The 17,045-nt window shown below is 38.8% G+C and overlaps 1 protein-coding gene across 6 annotated transcripts in view; it reads right to left on the minus strand.

Annotated features, from left to right (window-relative positions):
• Nucleotides 1-17,045, minus strand: part of tbxas1 (thromboxane A synthase 1 (platelet)) — an 82,289-nt gene that overhangs the window by 21,299 nt on the left and 43,945 nt on the right. For all 6 annotated transcript variants that reach the window (XM_077193585.1, XM_077193584.1, XM_077193583.1 and 3 more), the window contains 6 exons: nt 15,522-15,618; nt 12,833-12,949; nt 6,747-6,835; nt 6,490-6,638; nt 6,160-6,290; nt 5,728-6,069 (listed from right to left, as the gene is read on the minus strand). In XM_077193585.1, coding sequence (XP_077049700.1) covers nt 5,728-6,069; nt 6,160-6,290; nt 6,490-6,638; nt 6,747-6,835; nt 12,833-12,949; nt 15,522-15,618 — 925 coding nt within the window. The remainder of the gene's footprint in view (nt 1-5,727; nt 6,070-6,159; nt 6,291-6,489; nt 6,639-6,746; nt 6,836-12,832; nt 12,950-15,521; nt 15,619-17,045) is intronic.

The following is a 17,045-nucleotide window of genomic DNA, read 5'->3' on the forward strand; positions in this document are numbered from 1 at the left end:
GCACCCACGTCCAGACCTCTGGAAACTCCATGCCTGGTCCCTGGATGGAACAAAGAGGTTCTAGGTGACCTACCCCAAGCGGTAGCCCCCTTTACGAGGCGTCTCTATGCGTTGAAGTGGAACCTGTTTGTTGAGTGGTGGTGTTCTCACGAGGAGAACCCCCGAACTTGCTCGATCAGAGCTGTGCTCACCTTTCTGCAAGATGGGTTGGAGCGAAGGCTGTCTCCCTCCACAATTAAAGTGTATGTTGCCGCTATTGCTGCACATCCCGATGCAGTTGAAGGTAAGTCACTGGGAAAGCAAGACCTGATTGTCAGATTCCTGAGGGGTGCGAGGAGACTAAATCCGCCTCGCCCACTCTCTACACCCTCTTGGGATTCGTCTCTGGTCCTTTCGGCACTTCAGAGACCACCCTTTGAGCCTTTGCAGTCAGCAGAGTTTAAAATTCTGTCCTGCAAAACAATACTCCTGGTTGTATTGACCTCCATCAAGAGGGTAAGAGGCTTGCATGCATTTTTGGTCGACGAATCATGCCTAGAATTCAGCCCGGCTAACTCTCACGTGATCCTGAGACCCCGGCCAGAAAACATGCCCAAGGTTCCCACCACTCCCTTCCGGGACCAGGTGGTGAACCTGCAAGTGCTACCTTTGGAGGAGCCAGACCCAGCCCTGGCTTTTCTCTGTCCCGTTCGCGCTCTGCGCCTATACGTGGACAGAACGCAAAGCCTCAGGACTTCAGACCAGCTCTTCGTCTGTTATGGAGGCCAGCAGAAGGGAAAGGAGCTCTGCCGTCACTGTCCGGTGTAGCCTCCCCCTTCTCAGGGTGGAGCAACCCCAGTGACATTCCATATGGTGCACTGCCCCTAACTGGCCAGTCCATATGTGTATTCTCCAGATGTTACCTCCCTTCAGGCAGGATGTGGCTTCCGCAGCGTCTCTCTCCCATGGAAAGGCACACTTTCCCAGTGTTATCCAAGAGTTCCACTGTGTGGGGTATACGGAACAGAAGTTGAACTGCCTCTACACAAGCCTTCCGCCCCGGTCAGTTGGGGGTCTGAGAGCCTTGCATAGGGCGCTGGATGTGGCAGCAACCGTGGCGTTTTCCATGGGGATCCCAATTACGTCGTCAGGTTGACGTCACGTCAAACGTGAGCGACTGATAGGGAACGTCTCGGTTACTAATGTAACCCTCGTTCCCTGAAGGAGGGAACGGGAGACGTAACGTCCCATCGCCACCGTTGCTGACCATCGCCATACGGCCGTCACAATCTCGGCTCCTCAGCGAAAAACAATGTGTGCGTGCGCCCGCTTTCTGTTTATACCCACACTGCGGGGCAGGGTGCGTGACGCGATTCACGCACGCCAACATTCCTTGGCTCGTTCTGTAGACACTCGTAGACGATAGGGCTCCCTGAAGTGATCCCAATTACGTCGTCACGTCGCCGTTACGTCTCTTGTTCCCTCGTTCAGGGAACGAGGGTTACATTAGTAACCGAGGAGTTTTCAAAAGCAATAGGATAGATTTTTCGTATTCACAAACATTTTTCAACTCACCCTTACAGTCAAACATACCGCATGATAACTGTAAGATATCAAACATGGTGTAACTAGTCTTGATGCATCATATTTTAATCTATATGCACATACAAATGATATCTGGTAGCTATTGCAGAGAGAATTTGTTTTTATTTCAGTGGGAAGGAACATTTTTAAGATTGAGCTTTAAATTACTTTTAAATCATTATTATTTCTTACGGGAAACAGGTTAACAACCTCGGTGTTGTAACACTCTAGTGCGCTTTAGTACGCAACACATTCAGCGCCCTCACGCAGGGTGTTTGTGGATAGTGACATTTGAGAAGCTTTTTAGAGCCTAAACTGAGAGCGGGACGCACACTGTGAGGGGCGCTTAGAGAATAAAAGCACTCTGAAGGAGGAGCCGAAGACACTGAGCTAAACACGATAGTGCTGATAGACATTATAGCAGTGGGCTAGATGAGACTGACCTTCAATAAACACCAGGCCAGATGTCTTTGTGGATGGATCACCAGCTGCTTGATATAAAGACAGTATTAAGTTATTGCCTGCTATACAGTCAACTTAGTCATGAGACAAGGCCAAGGTTGAGCTTGAGTTTTATTGTGTTCTTTGTAATGCTTACTGCTTTTATAACTTCTGCCATAAGCTCTTTTATTTGAAAACTTCATGGCAAGTGGGTTTCTAAAAAATCTCTTCAGTTTATTTTCCATCCTGGGGATCAGCTAACCTCAAAATGTAAAGTGCGACGAGTTAGCGTGATGTGCTCTTTGCCAGATGTGTTGCATAAGAAAACCATCAAATAAATGATGCATTATCATGAGAAATCCCTCAGACCACATTTTTTAGACTAACAGGACTGAGTATACATTAACACAAAAGAAAAACACCCTCATATTTCTTCTATTTTCCAAGGATAAGATCTCTCTACATAATCTATAGTACTAAAGATAAACGACCCTCCTAAAAGCTCTGCAGAACATTCAACCATTCTGAAAAAGACCCCGACTTCCAGAGAGGAGAAATTAGAAGTGGAAAGAGAGTGCTTAAATTGAAAGAGAAGCAGAAGGGGGGAGACCGAAGAAGAATGAGCAAATGAGATAAAAGAGTAGACAGAGGGACGCAGAGCTGAACTAATGATGTGTTTGATCCCTTTCTCCGATGGGCGGCTGCCAGGCCTCGGCTGCAGGTATCAGAATTCAAGAGATGCAGGTTCATCAAGTATATACCATTAGAGAGAAAACAAAAATGAGAGCTCTGAAACTTCATCGTGAAATGAGAAAACTGGCTGAGGGATATGATGACAGACATTAAAATGAAACTGGATTTCTATATTTTCTTTAGAAAATATAAGTGGTGCATGATGGCGCACATTGCTAGTATCAGTGGTAAATTGACAAAAACTAATTTTATTTGTCAAATAAAATTAAATGCAATTTTAATAAAAAAAACACCAATTAATCAAAAACTGGTGTCAGTAATAATAATAATAATTAATCGATAATATTAAGTATTAGTTATTTAATACATTTTTCAAAATTAAATATTGTATATGTCATAAGCTTTAATAAAACAAAAAATGGTGTAAAAAGTTATACATTATTGTAGTTTACACTTGCAATTTAAAACCCGTTTCCAAAAGTTTGTGTTTTTAGGCCTCCAAAATGCTGTTGTCATGTAAATGAACGGCCAGAACGCATAAAAAGTTTTCAGTTTTTAGTTGAAAACGGTGGAAGTGAGGGGGTTGAGTTGACAAAAAGCTAACAATCTCTCGCAAAAATATATATACGCTTTTAATCTGTTAGAAAAATAATAGCACATCTTACTGCAACAATTGCATAATTTAAGGTATCGCTCATGTTTGCAGCAAAAATGAGTGACTATGTTTACTAAAGGTTAGAGGTGTGCTTAAATCCCTAAAACCCTAAGTATGAGCAATAATAAGTCTTAGCGAAACTACTAAATATTGATTATATTCTCTCCATTTCTTTATTCTCCTCTCTAGCAGTTCATACACATTTAATATACTCTTTATTTCCACGGATTCCATTAAAAACGCATTATGCAGAATCTTGCGAAGTGTTTCGTTTATTTGAGATGGTAGAAGCTCAGACTGAAGGGAAGTGTGATCCCTTGAGATAATGGGAAACGAACATGAAAAAGCATACGTGAGAGAGCCAGAATCTTCCCCCAATAATGTAAGCTGATTTAGAGGCTCTTCTTTCCACATCTGACCCTCCTCCTCATCACCATCAACCCCTCTCAAGCGCTTTGCGGCACAGATTACAAGGTTTCAGAGAATCAATCAAGAATCCATCTCTGTCTTTCATGAGTATGCACATTATGCACAAACATAAGACATCAAATCAGCAGAACCGCCATCATCACAGCAAACTGGCGCTTTATTTATAGAGGAGAGCAAATGGTCTCAGCAGATTTACTGCAAACTGAGCGCTTGTACAAGCCTCCTATAACTGTCACAATGCTGCAGCTTTTCTGATATTGTTTTAAATGTAACCCATCTGACTGTCTTTCTCTTTATTAGTGGTATTTGCTAAACCAAGTACCACTATACTTTTGAACAACTTGATGGCTTGTTGAGGAGAGCTGTGTTCTTTGCTTTCCCTGGCATTTCCTAGATTTACACCCCCGAAAGCAACAATCTAAAACATCCTAGCAACCAGACAGTGGCATGCTAAAAATAACTCCACATAGCAACACCCTGGCAACCCCCTACAACAACCTATCATTGTGGCACAGACTCTTGCATGGCATGAACTGCTTACATAGACACACGGGAGCGTTTGAAAGCAGGCGTCTATCAGCGGATCCCTAATATATCTACTGATAGACGGATCCGCTGATAGACGCCAGCTTTTAAATGCTCCCGCGTGTATCAGTGAAAGCGCTCGGTGAAGACAACATGTTTTTGAAGTTTTGATCATTGTAGCCAATCACAGACATATATGTTGAGTTAGTGAACACAATGGCCAGTCACAGACATACATGTTGAGAACATGAACACAATGGCCAATCACAGACATATATGTTGAGCGAGTGACCACAATGGCCAATCACAGACATGTTGAGCGCATGACCACAATGGCCAATCAAAGACATATATATTGAGCATGTGAACGCAATGGCCAATCAGAGGTGTTTAAGAATCCATTCAACAGCACTCAAAATGCTAGAGGGAAATGCTGGTATCGTCAAATTTTTTTAAATCTCAGTACCGACTTGGTACTAAGACAGTGCTAAGGAAACACAGGAAAGACAGCTGACTGTCCTTGCTGTGCCAAACCAAGTGCAACCTTATGTCCCCCCAGACGTGTTTGAGAACTGGCAAGTGCCTTGGTGGAGGAGTGGAGTAACATCTCACAGTCAGTAAACTCAGTTTACATGTATATACATTCAATCAATTTCTAAGAAAAAAGTTCAAATGTATTACATTTATTTTATGTTGATATTCATAATTTATAATTGTAATTTTTTTAGGTTTATACATCTAACAGTTCTCCTAATGGTAGGTAGAATTTTATTAATTTAATATTAATGTAATATATGACATTGATTTTCTAAATACTGTATGGAAAATATTTCATTTCTATTAAAGCTGACACAACAGTAAAAGAAAAAAAGAATTTTCTTCCTACCCAACTTTAAGGACATTTACTTGAAACCACCCCAGATAATTGTCAGATGTGATCATTTTAACTTTTTTCCTTTTATTTATGTGCACAATTTTCTGTCTCTGAACACTTTCACAGCCTATGGTATAGTCTACTCATTAGGCCCAGCTGAGATGTGGCCCACCCATAAAACATTAGTTCTGGGCCCTGTAAATGTAAAATTAAACAGTTTTTTCAGTAAATGGTTTTCTGAGAAACACGCCAACTCACGCAGACCTTCAAAACTGATGAGAAGAAACACTCCAACTCTCTAAAGGGCAGATAATGCATCACAAAGCGATGGAGGACGAAAACAAATATTTCAAAAAAGCATTTTCTGAATCATAATGGCATTTCTGGGCACCCACAGCAGAACTAATATGACAAAAGACTTCTGAAAACATTGAAGAGAATGCCAGTTATTCCACAAATTATATGTGCAGGATGTGAAATAAAGAGGCATTCTCAAAAATGAGAATAACGGTTTCCAAATACAACAGACATTTTAATCTCAACTCACGTATTTGCTGAAGAATTCATCCACTTCTTCTTGGAGTTTTTTCTGGCACTCTGGATTGAGCGCTAACAGGTAGCACGTGAAAGCCAGCGTGTTGCTGCTCGTCTCATAGCCGGCCAACAGAAAGATGAAGGCCTGACCGACAATCTCATCCTCTGTCATCATTCTCTTCTGTTGGACGCGCTTGGTGGACTCGTTTCCAGGAACGTCTTCTTGAACGTTGTCCATCCCCTGTTCGGTGCAAGACTGCTCATCGGCGTCGTTGACTACGTCAAAGTGCTCCAAAGACAAACACTTGTTGCTGGTTCTGACGTCCAGCATCATCTGCAGGAAGTCTCGCCGTCGCTGTAGACAACAAACAACCCCAACATAAAAGTTTTGTTTATACGGTTGATACTGAGGATGTCTCATTAATTTGTTTGTTCATGGTCATACTTGTTCAGGGTGAAGATCATCTCTCTGTTTAATCATCTTTTGGATACATTGGATAAAAAAGGAGTTCATCTCATCCCTCGATTTATTGGGAAGTAGGGCAGCAAGTGGCTGAAGTAGAAATGGAAATACCACTACAGCAATACCAGGAAAAAAGGGACACAGTTAGAAAGTTGTACCTTTTCCTCTCACTCAGATAATAAATATGCTAATTACAATATCAGCATATTGAAACGTTTCATATAATCATCTGTCGGAAGCACTTTCCAAGCTGTCCAAGACAGAAATAAATGCTGTCCAGCATTGTGCTCTAGATGTGGTGGTTGAACGTACACATGAATATCATGATGGGTCTGAAGAAGGTAAAAGCGAAGAAATTGGAGGCCTGGTGCACAAAGGGGTCGTCTGGATTGTTCTGAGAGTCCACCTGCGTACCAAACGCAACACTTGCAATTACGTCCATTGTGAAGCAGCCGAAACACCTGCAAAAAAGACATGCATTGCATTATTAAAAGCTCATCACAATGTCTGAAAATAAGAAGAAGAATAATGTGCTCACACACATATACAGTACTTATAGAAACTCATACTTGTGGATGTTGAAGCTGTTACCGGACTCAGCGTGGCTCTTCAGGTTTCTCAGTAATGTTTCTGTGGCCGTGTTGATGAGGGGAACCATCTGCAAAGATATCAGAATCAGTAAGCACAACAAAACAAGTGCAAAGAATCTGGATTACAGAAAATTACTGCCGAGCCGATAACAAGGAATAAATACAGTCCAATAGCCCTTCTATAAAAATGGAAAAACACACATAAATGTAGACTCTGCTGACAATATAATTCCTTTTTCCCCTCACATCTGTCCTGAAAAGCACATGGGAAATAGCCACGAGGCAAGTCCATTAACAGCTTTTGATTCCAAAGAGCATGACCAATGGGAAAAGGGCTCAATTTTACAATCTTAAGAAACAACTGATTAATATATTGATATATTAATTAAGAACCACAAAACACCATTTGTAAATACAGTTGTGTATCTGTGACAGTACCATGGTACAGTGATCTTATGCGAAAACTTTTCTATGATGCTTCTAGTCACTGGTGAGTCACTAAACGAGTATTTGCTCAATTCAAATGCAGAATGATCACTAATGAATCAATTTGCCCAATTTGTGAATTGGTTCAAGTGACTAATTCAAAGGCAGAAGCTTGTCTGATATATGCTATGATGCTGAACATATTAATATACCATGGTATTTACATAGTGCTCTAAAGAACATCAAAGAATGCCACGGTAAAATGTGTGTATCAAGTGTGCATATAACACATGCATTGCAGTACAGCATCCGTAATAACATTTAAAATCGTTTTTACTTTCACACCACCTAAAATATTTTCTTTTGCTTTCTAACTGTATTTCTTTTATAAGAGGCAGAAAGGAACAGACTACATAGCCTGGCCTGTTTAGTTTAGTCCATTCATAAGCAGAGGACAAGAAATGACACAAAGGGCTCGGGACAGATTAAGCTACTCTAGATGCACTATTCTCGAAACTGCACTTCTTCACGCCTGCAATCTCTTCCTCTGTATCTGGGTGAGATGAGAGGTTGTCCACTCTCAGTGTTCAAGGCTATGGCTTTCCTCCCTGACACCCATGACTGCAGCCGTGATAAGCCAGCAGCTCATATACGAGACCTATTGATCCTGCCTGCTCAGGAGGAAAGCGAGAGAAAGAGATACAGGACTAGTCTGTAAGAGGAAGGTAAGAAAGATAAAGAAAGGAACAGAAGCATGCGAAAATGAAAAAATGCTATATACAGGGTGCTCTCTTTCCAGATCTCCAGGACATTCTACTTCACAATGAAGCCAACGATACCAATCCAGCATCCAATTACTCAGCCAAACCTGATTATCATGCTGTTTCTCATCAATTCTGTCTTTAATTACCCGGTTAATAGACTACTTGGGCTACACCAGTATGAATATCCATGCTAGTTTTGCCTGGCGAGTTAGGGCAGGTTGTACAGGTGAGTTAGCTAGCTGTTTTTTTCTTCCAGTGAACTAATAGAACAAGGTAGTTTTGTTAGTTAAGCAGGCATTAGAGCTTCTTATGCTAGAAACCAGCAATCAAAACAATAGATGCAAATAGAGTTTGATATTAGCATATTGTTAAGCTAACGTTATGATAAGCATTACAAATAAATAACGCACAAAAGTATTAAGTAAAATAGCATATTTTTAAATCCCTGCTAACTGATAAAGCAAGCTTACCCATCTTAAGGTGATAACTGTTTTGTAACATGGTAGGTTTAGCCAGTTAGGTGGTTTACTAGCGGGACTACCAGCTAGTTTCTATTTTTGAAAGAAATTAATATATTCTGAATCAAAATGATCATAAGTGACAGTAAATACTTTTGCGTTGTTACAAAAAAGTATTAGGCAGCACAACTGTTTTCAACAATGATAGTAAGAAATGTTTTTTGGGCATCAATTCACATATTAGAATGATTTCTGAATGATCATGTGACACCGGAGTAATGCTGAAAATTCAGTTTTGCCATCACAGGAATAAAATTACATTTTAAAATATATTCAAATAGAAAAGTTATTCTAAAATGTAACAACATTTCACACTATTACTATTTTACTGTTTTGATCAAATAAATGCAGCCTTGAGCACTGAGAGGCTTATTTAAAAAACATTTGAATGGTCATGTACATATGATGCTGTCCAAAGATTTTTCCAACCTTTTGGAACAGTCTTCATTTCACGACCACATACAACCCCTTAAAGTGCAATCTATGGGCTGCTCACTATGAAGCCTCAAAACAGATCTTAAATGACTTCCTGTCTCGATATTCAAATTTATTTGGGATGTCCAGCATTTTAGATGTATTTGATTTAGGCTACAGAGCATTCAGTTTCTTGAAGTCCCACAAATGCAACTAAATTGTGTCTACATAAAGCAAAAGCTTTGTTATCCAACACATTTTGTATTTACCTGTGGTCAAGTTATCTGTTTTACTAGAACAAATTACATCTCAGTGAAGCCTTACTTGGTGGTAAATAAGATGAATAGGTGTGTGTGCCTGCATGCATGTGTGTGTTGTTGATGCATATTGACTCCGTGCAGGCAGGCAGATGAAGACGACTGGAAAGGCTGATGGAGAATGACAGGAGCGGTGTCTACGGTCTCTTTCTACCGCTACATCGCAGCTAATGAAAATCAATACAGGCAGCAAGCGCAACACACACTCACAGCTTGGAGCTCAGTTATACATTAAACATTCAAGAAAGCTGAATTCTGGTCCCAGTTTTATTACACATAAAATCTTCCGCCAGATACAGCTAATTTTTAACAGTGGAAGGTCTCGATACTGTGGGTTTTAAAATGCAAACATTATGGCTCTGCTTACTGTAATTAAGTTAATGGACATGCTTTAAGACGGAGCTCTGAGACTTGGATTAAAGCAGACTGTAAAGAAGGTTACAAGCTCATTAGAAGTTTGTGCAGTATTTCTCTCTCACACTGTGATAGATAGAGAGGATAGAGAGTGATGTGTGCGGAGTTCTCCTGAATGATGCCACACCATGCTGAATTTAGCTTGGGTGAATGTCACTCCACTGTTAGAGATATCTGTGTGTATGAGAGCAAGTGAGACAATGAGAACAATCACTGTTTCTCCTCTCACAGAAGTACACACCTCTGACATTCCTGATGGACATGCATACCATTTCAGCTGGAGGAGGGAAATTGCATCACTAATGCATACTGGTTCCTAGGTAGATCTATACATACATGCAGTTTTTTTTGCAATGCGATTTTCTCTTCAAACAATGCAATTCCATTTTAATTAAAGATTGCTAGTAAAATTATTTCGGTACCCACTACACTCAAATGTATGTTTTTCGTGATCTTAAAAAAATCTGTTGATCAAAGGCAAATGTTTAAAGGAAAATTCCGGCCAAAAATGAACCTAGGGGTAAATAACACATGGGTACCGAGTCGACCGTTCTCTGGGTTGCGTTTTCATGATAATCGAATGTACCCAGTTTTATCTTTAGTTTTAGTTTTACCACAGATGAGGTTATAACGCTAGTATATTGCTAGTATATAATATACACTTCGCGTATATAAGCAGGAGCCATCTTTGGAAAAGTCTTTTATTGTTTTTGGTAATTTTTTGGTCACTAAGTTATTCCCATCCCAGATAGCATAGGTACGACTCTAAGATGTCAGCTAAAGAACGCTTAATCTGGAAAACATCTGTTGTGTACAAACATCTGATAAACGTCTTAGAAAAAGCAGTTTTACATGCATTCTAAATCATAAACATCTAAAAACATTTTCTAAATGTCTATTTAACATCTGACAGGAAATGTCTTTTTCCATATTGCAGACATATTGCAGATGAGCAAACACAAAAAAATACATCTTGCAGATATATATACAGAAATCAAATAGATGTCTCTGTGATGTATGTTTGCGATTAGGGATACTTCCATACTTCCAGGGATAATTCCTAAAGTCATCATAGTTTTGATGACTTTACCATTAGGATATTTTATTATGGGTAAAATAGTCAAATAAGAAAATAAGCGTGTCCAAATTTATTTGACATAGAAATCTTTTGTAACATTAACAATGTCTTTAATGTCAATTGTGATCGATTTAGTGCATTATTTTCTTGCTAAATAAAAGTATTAATTTCTTTAAAAAAAAATCTTACTCCCCCAAACTTTTAAACACTAGTGTATAAGCATACAGACACGTAAAATGTCTTTGTATGTGTGTACTACGTGTGTAATTCTTTAAGAAAAACTCCTGTGGATACCAAAAGAAACATGGTTGCATTAAATTGCAGATAAAAAAAGTATTTTTGGCCATGACTGCACCCGTATATCCCAAAAGTCGATTCTTTCTTTATTAGGAAATGAAATCATCTGAAATTCTTGGCAAGGCTAAAAGAAGACAAAAACTCACAGGGTCAGTTTCCAAGACACAGATTACACCCCAGACTACAAGATGTTTTCAGTGGAGCAATCAACATTGACAACATAATTTAAAGCAGGATTCGTTTAATCTGTGATTTATTAATCCCATTCAATCCTTCGGCTTGTAAATGAATAAGCAGTCACATGAGACACAGTTGAACGATTGAGAATCGATCCTGTTCTATGATGTAAGATGTGATGGCTGGCGCTTCAAAACATGTTAGCAAGAGGACAAACAGCAATTAACTGCTGTCATCCAAAACCTTCTGATCACAACACAACTATCATATGTCTTAGCCACTCATACATTTTCAGCAGACAACTTGATGTTGTTTTCTTGATCTCAATGATGTCATGTGAATTAAATCGACTGCGCTTTTCTCCTCTCAAAGAGTAAATCGCTAAACTCATTTTTCAGGGTTTGAGACCCTCATCTTTCTCTCATCTGTCTTTTCCTCTTGACTACCACACCTCTTTCCTTCCTTTTCACTTTCTTCTGCCTTCCTCGGTTTTATTTCATCTGAAAAGAGTGCATGTAAAGTGCAAGGCTGTTGAAGAGGAAACACACTGCTTTGCTCTCGCACATGTGATGTGAGATACAAAAAAGATGAATGTCAAACTCTCTTAGTTCTCGGTTACAATCTCTCACTGTGGGAAAACCGATAGTCTAGTATCGTGTCCAGTGTGCGAGTCCAGGCGCTGCTCCACCAACATGCTTAAAAAGGTAATGACAACACATTGTGCAAATAGGCTCCACCAAAATTACACATTGTGAAAGCAGCCTGATACGGTCTCCATTAACAACAAATCTCCAGTGACACAGAACAGGATAAGAGATTGAGAAAACACACAGGCTTGTTAAAGCCGAATTCAATGATTGGACGAATATTTTATGATTATACAACTTCCACGATTATATATATATATATATATAATATATACATATATATATATTCACACACACACACACACACACACACACACACACACACACACACACACACACACACACACACACACACACACACACACACACACACACACACACACACACACACACACACACACACACACACACACACAACTACAGTACATTTAGACCAATTAACTTAGTGATCTAGAGTTATATATGGAGATATATAGAGTTCTATCAGGATGTGAAGAGACTTCAAACCAGCATAACAAAAACATTTCTGAAACAAATCACCTACCCACCCTTTAAGACTCTCAGATGAGGTTTACTGAGATTTTTCAACATGTTCCTTGATCAACACATCAACCATTACATTTCAAAAATAGGAAAAGACCTGAACAACATTCAACTATCATCTAGTTAGGATCCAGGAACATGTCAATACCACAGACATATATTGTATATCTGAGCTCACTCCCATTGCCATGTAAACTTCAAACTACACACGTTTATGTGTGACTTTGTGAACTTATCTGCAGATCTTATGACGATCATTTAAATCTTATGCAACTTTTAAAAACTATTTTAATGGCTGTTATGGAAATATGAGACCTGTACAGGTCCAAGATTTTGTTCCAGCCTGCTTCTACAGAGCTGCACTTGATTTATAAACTCAAAGCCATAAAATGTGATTGCATAAGAACAATTGCTTTTTCGAACAGTTTTAATGTTTGTTTAGCCTGTTTATGTAAGAGAGCAAAGCTTACCTCTTTCATCTTGGCAGCACTAAAGGTCGGTGTGAGGATGCTGCGCACTCGTTTCCATTGTTCGTCCCTCAGCATGATCAGACTGTCGCTCATGGGTTTAGTGATGCCCCTGGTCGCCTGCATCGAGAACACAGCTGAGAGGTTTGTACACTTCAAAAGTCTCAAAAGGACATGTTTTAAATAAGGACTAGATTAGGGCTAAACCTAAAACATTCCAGCGGTTTGCCATTTAACATTTATAATGTACCTATAAATGCACCCAGTATTGTGTAGTAGGCATAGTTAGCAGTGGAAATGATCAGGCCCAAAACAGCTACAGTATGTGCAAACACTAAGTTACGCAAAAACTTAAACCCATGCAACCTTCATTTCACGCATCGAGGATTTGAAAGATGCAACTCATAACACAACACAAGTATACTGCTATCTTAGTTTTGTCACAAGAGGTGCAGCAGCAGGCCTTAGCATTAGTCTTCAGGTGAGGTCTCATTTAAGAAAATACATCCAGCTGCACAACTGCAGCGCCAGCAGTTTCAGGCCAGCAAGCACAAGATGGAAATGAGGGGCGGAGCTTATACAGTCTTAATAGAGCAGCTCTGCCAATCGGCTACACATTATTTTCACATGGATTTTGATCAGATGATGGATATCTACAATGTTTGGATTAGCATGCATTAGCAAGTGATTTCAACTGTGAACATATAGTGGAGTATATAGCTAGTTACAATTTGAAGATAAATTGATTATTTCGGCCATAGTAATGCAAGAATGTACCTTACATATATATATTACACAAGGGGACACACTTTTGCATTATCTACAATGCTACATAAGTCTCGGATTCATTATAACTACTGTTGTACACAGAGTTAGGTTGTTGGCCTCAAAGGTAGTTCTGTAACTAAGGCCAGGTGGCAGAGCTTTTTACTGGGCCGACCTTGAGTTTGTGTGATCATGTGTGTGTTTGGAGGTAGATATTTGTGCTAACGGCTGACAAGTGTGCCAACACATATTTGTTTTGGTTTTTTTGGTGCCATGGCAATCTACTTTTTCCCATGTTGGTTGTAGATGTACAAAAACAGGTCAAGAGGTAGTTGATAAGCCCCAGTGGTGCACATGGCCTCAGTATTGATCTGGCCCTGCCATAATCGTTTACCCAGCAGGCTCAGCTTCAGCAGCAAGGCCATCTCATGACCTTTGACTCTGCTTTGATACATAAGTCATGTGATCATTATTTTTTGACCTCCCTGGACTGACTGAGTTTAAGGCTCTGAAGCCTTTTTATCAATACCTTACCATGAAGCATTGATCCATACGCACAAAATACACACCTACATACAGTAAATCCCATCGATTGCAGGAAAAAGTGCAAGTAATACATCAAACCGAACCTGTCATGAATTTAGCTGATTCTATAATTTATGGGATATGCTACAGTAAGTGTATCTGTGATAAAAAATGATCATGTTGTGGACAAACAATCACTGAGTTATGTGATAATATTACTCAGGAATTGATGGTGCCATTGCCACTAATTGTATCATCTAAGTGGCTAAATGTATGCTAAGTGGAACCAAAAATATTGTATAACGAGTTTTGAGCAGACTTATTTATAAGTAGAAAACTCTGACTTCTAGATGATACATGGGTTGCGATGCGAATTAAAGTTGATGTGAAAACAAGTGCATTGTAAATAGTAATGGATGATTTTGCAAAGTTATTTAAATTTTCCAAGCTACTTTTAGAATATTACTATGAAGTCACGATGCTTGAATTAGCTTATATTATACAAATGTAGATGTAATCACTCATATTTTACAGTTTGTTCAATGCTAAATAAATGTTGGATACCATGCATAAATAAGTGTAGAAATGAAAATGATATAAACTAATTTAATAAGAATGATAGACACATTTGTTTCATTACGAAATGCCCATTTCAGAATGCATTAGTGAATAAAACTTGCAAAGTTAGAAGCGAATGTAAAATCATGTTCTTGTGTACCCTGCAAAAAAAAACATAATATTAATGAGTATTTATTTCTTATTTACCCATTAAAATATCTTTAAAATGTTTAGAAGTAACACTGCATAAGATATTAAAACAATATCTCTTTAAAACAAGTGTTTCGCCCCACTTGTTTTAAGTTTAAACAATTGAAAAAGAACAAGTAAAAAACTCTGCCAGTCCAAAAAGAGGAAATAAAAGTATATCAGTGTTATTTTATATACTATTATTGTATTTTATTATAGGATTATAGATTTTATTTTTTCATTTTCATTTTAGTTTAAGTTTTAGTCATTTTTTGTGATGTGATTATTTTATTTTTGTTAGGTGCCAAGGCAACATTTAAAATTTTCTTTTGGTTAAGTTTAAGTTTTTTATCTAATATTTATATTATATGTACAGTAGGCCTTATTTCTATGAAAATGATTTTGAATAGTTTTAGGTTTAATTAACAATAACAACAATCTATGAAAACAAGTCTTAATATCCTACTATTTGTACATTGGTGTTTAAGAATTTTTGGATATTTTTGTACCGAAAAGAAAGTCGAAAGATACTAATTAAAAACTCATTTAGAACTCATTTTTGTAGTGTAGATTCAGGCCTAATAATACAGCTTGAGATGAATTGCTGAGCATGAGTGTATGTGAGATATTAGTTTGTAAATGTAATGCCACTCACCATTCTGTTGGGGAACTTATTGAATTCCTTCACCATCACCTGTCTCAGCATATCCGGGTCTGCTATGATCACTATAGGCCGTCGGGCTATATAATAACTGAGACACACACATACAGCAAACAAACAAGATGAAATGAATAAATAACAGTACACCAGTCAAATTTCAGGGGAATAGCAGGAGACAAAAGAACAAAGGACGGATACACACACACTCATACACAGATAAAGTAGCACATCTGTGGCTGTAGACCCCGCAGACACCATCTTTCCTATCATATCACTGACGGGGTACAGACACATTGTGTGTGTGTGTGTGTGTGTGTGTGTGTGTGTGTGTGTGTGTGTGTGTGTGTGTGTGTGTGTGTGTGTGTGTGTCAAGGTCAGCTCAGTAAAGAGAAATTTGATGAGACTGCTGGGCAGTTCCTTTTTTTTGTAGTCACGCATGGCAGCTTTCACTGCTGAGATGTGGTGAGGTTGTACTGTCAACGCTGTGAAATGGAGGATTGTGAGCATGTGTGCCCTTGCATGTGCCAGTGTGAGAGACCACCTTCCTCCAAAATGCTTTTTTTTTCTTCTGAAAATCAATTTCAAAGGAAAAAGCAGAAACAATAGTCGATAATTAAACGCACTGATAAATGAATATGAAAGCTTTTTTGGCAAATATCTGAAGCCATTAATCTAGTTCATCCATGCTTTTGGAATTTTCCTTTTTTTTCCAGTAGAAGGATACGCTTAGGTTCATTACCGTGTCCAGTGGCTGTAAAGCACATTTAGGCTCAGCTGGGACTCCGCTGGAGGCAAACGCAGCAGAGACAGATCACTCTTATCATTTACTGTACTCTCCTTTTTGTGTGTGGTGTCAGTTTGGTAAGTTAAACTCAGAGCAGAGCGAATAGGCTCTTCATATCATCTTCTGCTAATGAAGCTGACATTGGCAGTCCACATGGCTCTAGGAGCAGGATGAGTTTAATTAAGCTTGCAGCTAAGTGACCTATAAAACACTGATCTCATTAGTATGTTTTGGTTTATCTATGCATCTGCGCCGGCGGTCTGTTCGCAAACCGAAGAGCCGCGTGGAAAAAGTCTCTCACCATAATATGCAAGATAGACTGAAAAGTTGTTCACATGACAAAGGTCATCATTACTGTCCTGTTTTCCAGTAAAAAAAAAGTCGATGACACTTTACAATAGGATTTAATTACAGTAGCGGTCCTGAACTGAGCTGGAAGATGACATCATTGCTTTATAGATTAACTGAACTCATTTCATTATTGATGAACTTTACACAGTTATTGAACCAAACTGGATCAACACAACTGATTACAACTGAATAATGGCTGTTTACTAATCTTTTTTTAGAGCTGCTTTTACATCTGAATTGATTTCTGTTTGCAACACTGAATCATTATTTTCCTGTTTGCCACTCAAAGCTGTTTTGAAACAAGCTGTATCCTATAAAGCGCTATATAAATAAAGGTCAACTTGACAAGTTAACTAACAATGATCAATAGCTAACGAAACTAT

The sequence above is a fragment of the Siphateles boraxobius genome, unplaced genomic scaffold (genome assembly GCF_051911475.1).
Source record: "Siphateles boraxobius isolate OS27281-9 unplaced genomic scaffold, OSU_SipBor_1 31, whole genome shotgun sequence".
Classification (NCBI taxonomy): Eukaryota; Metazoa; Chordata; class Actinopteri; order Cypriniformes; family Leuciscidae; genus Siphateles; species Siphateles boraxobius.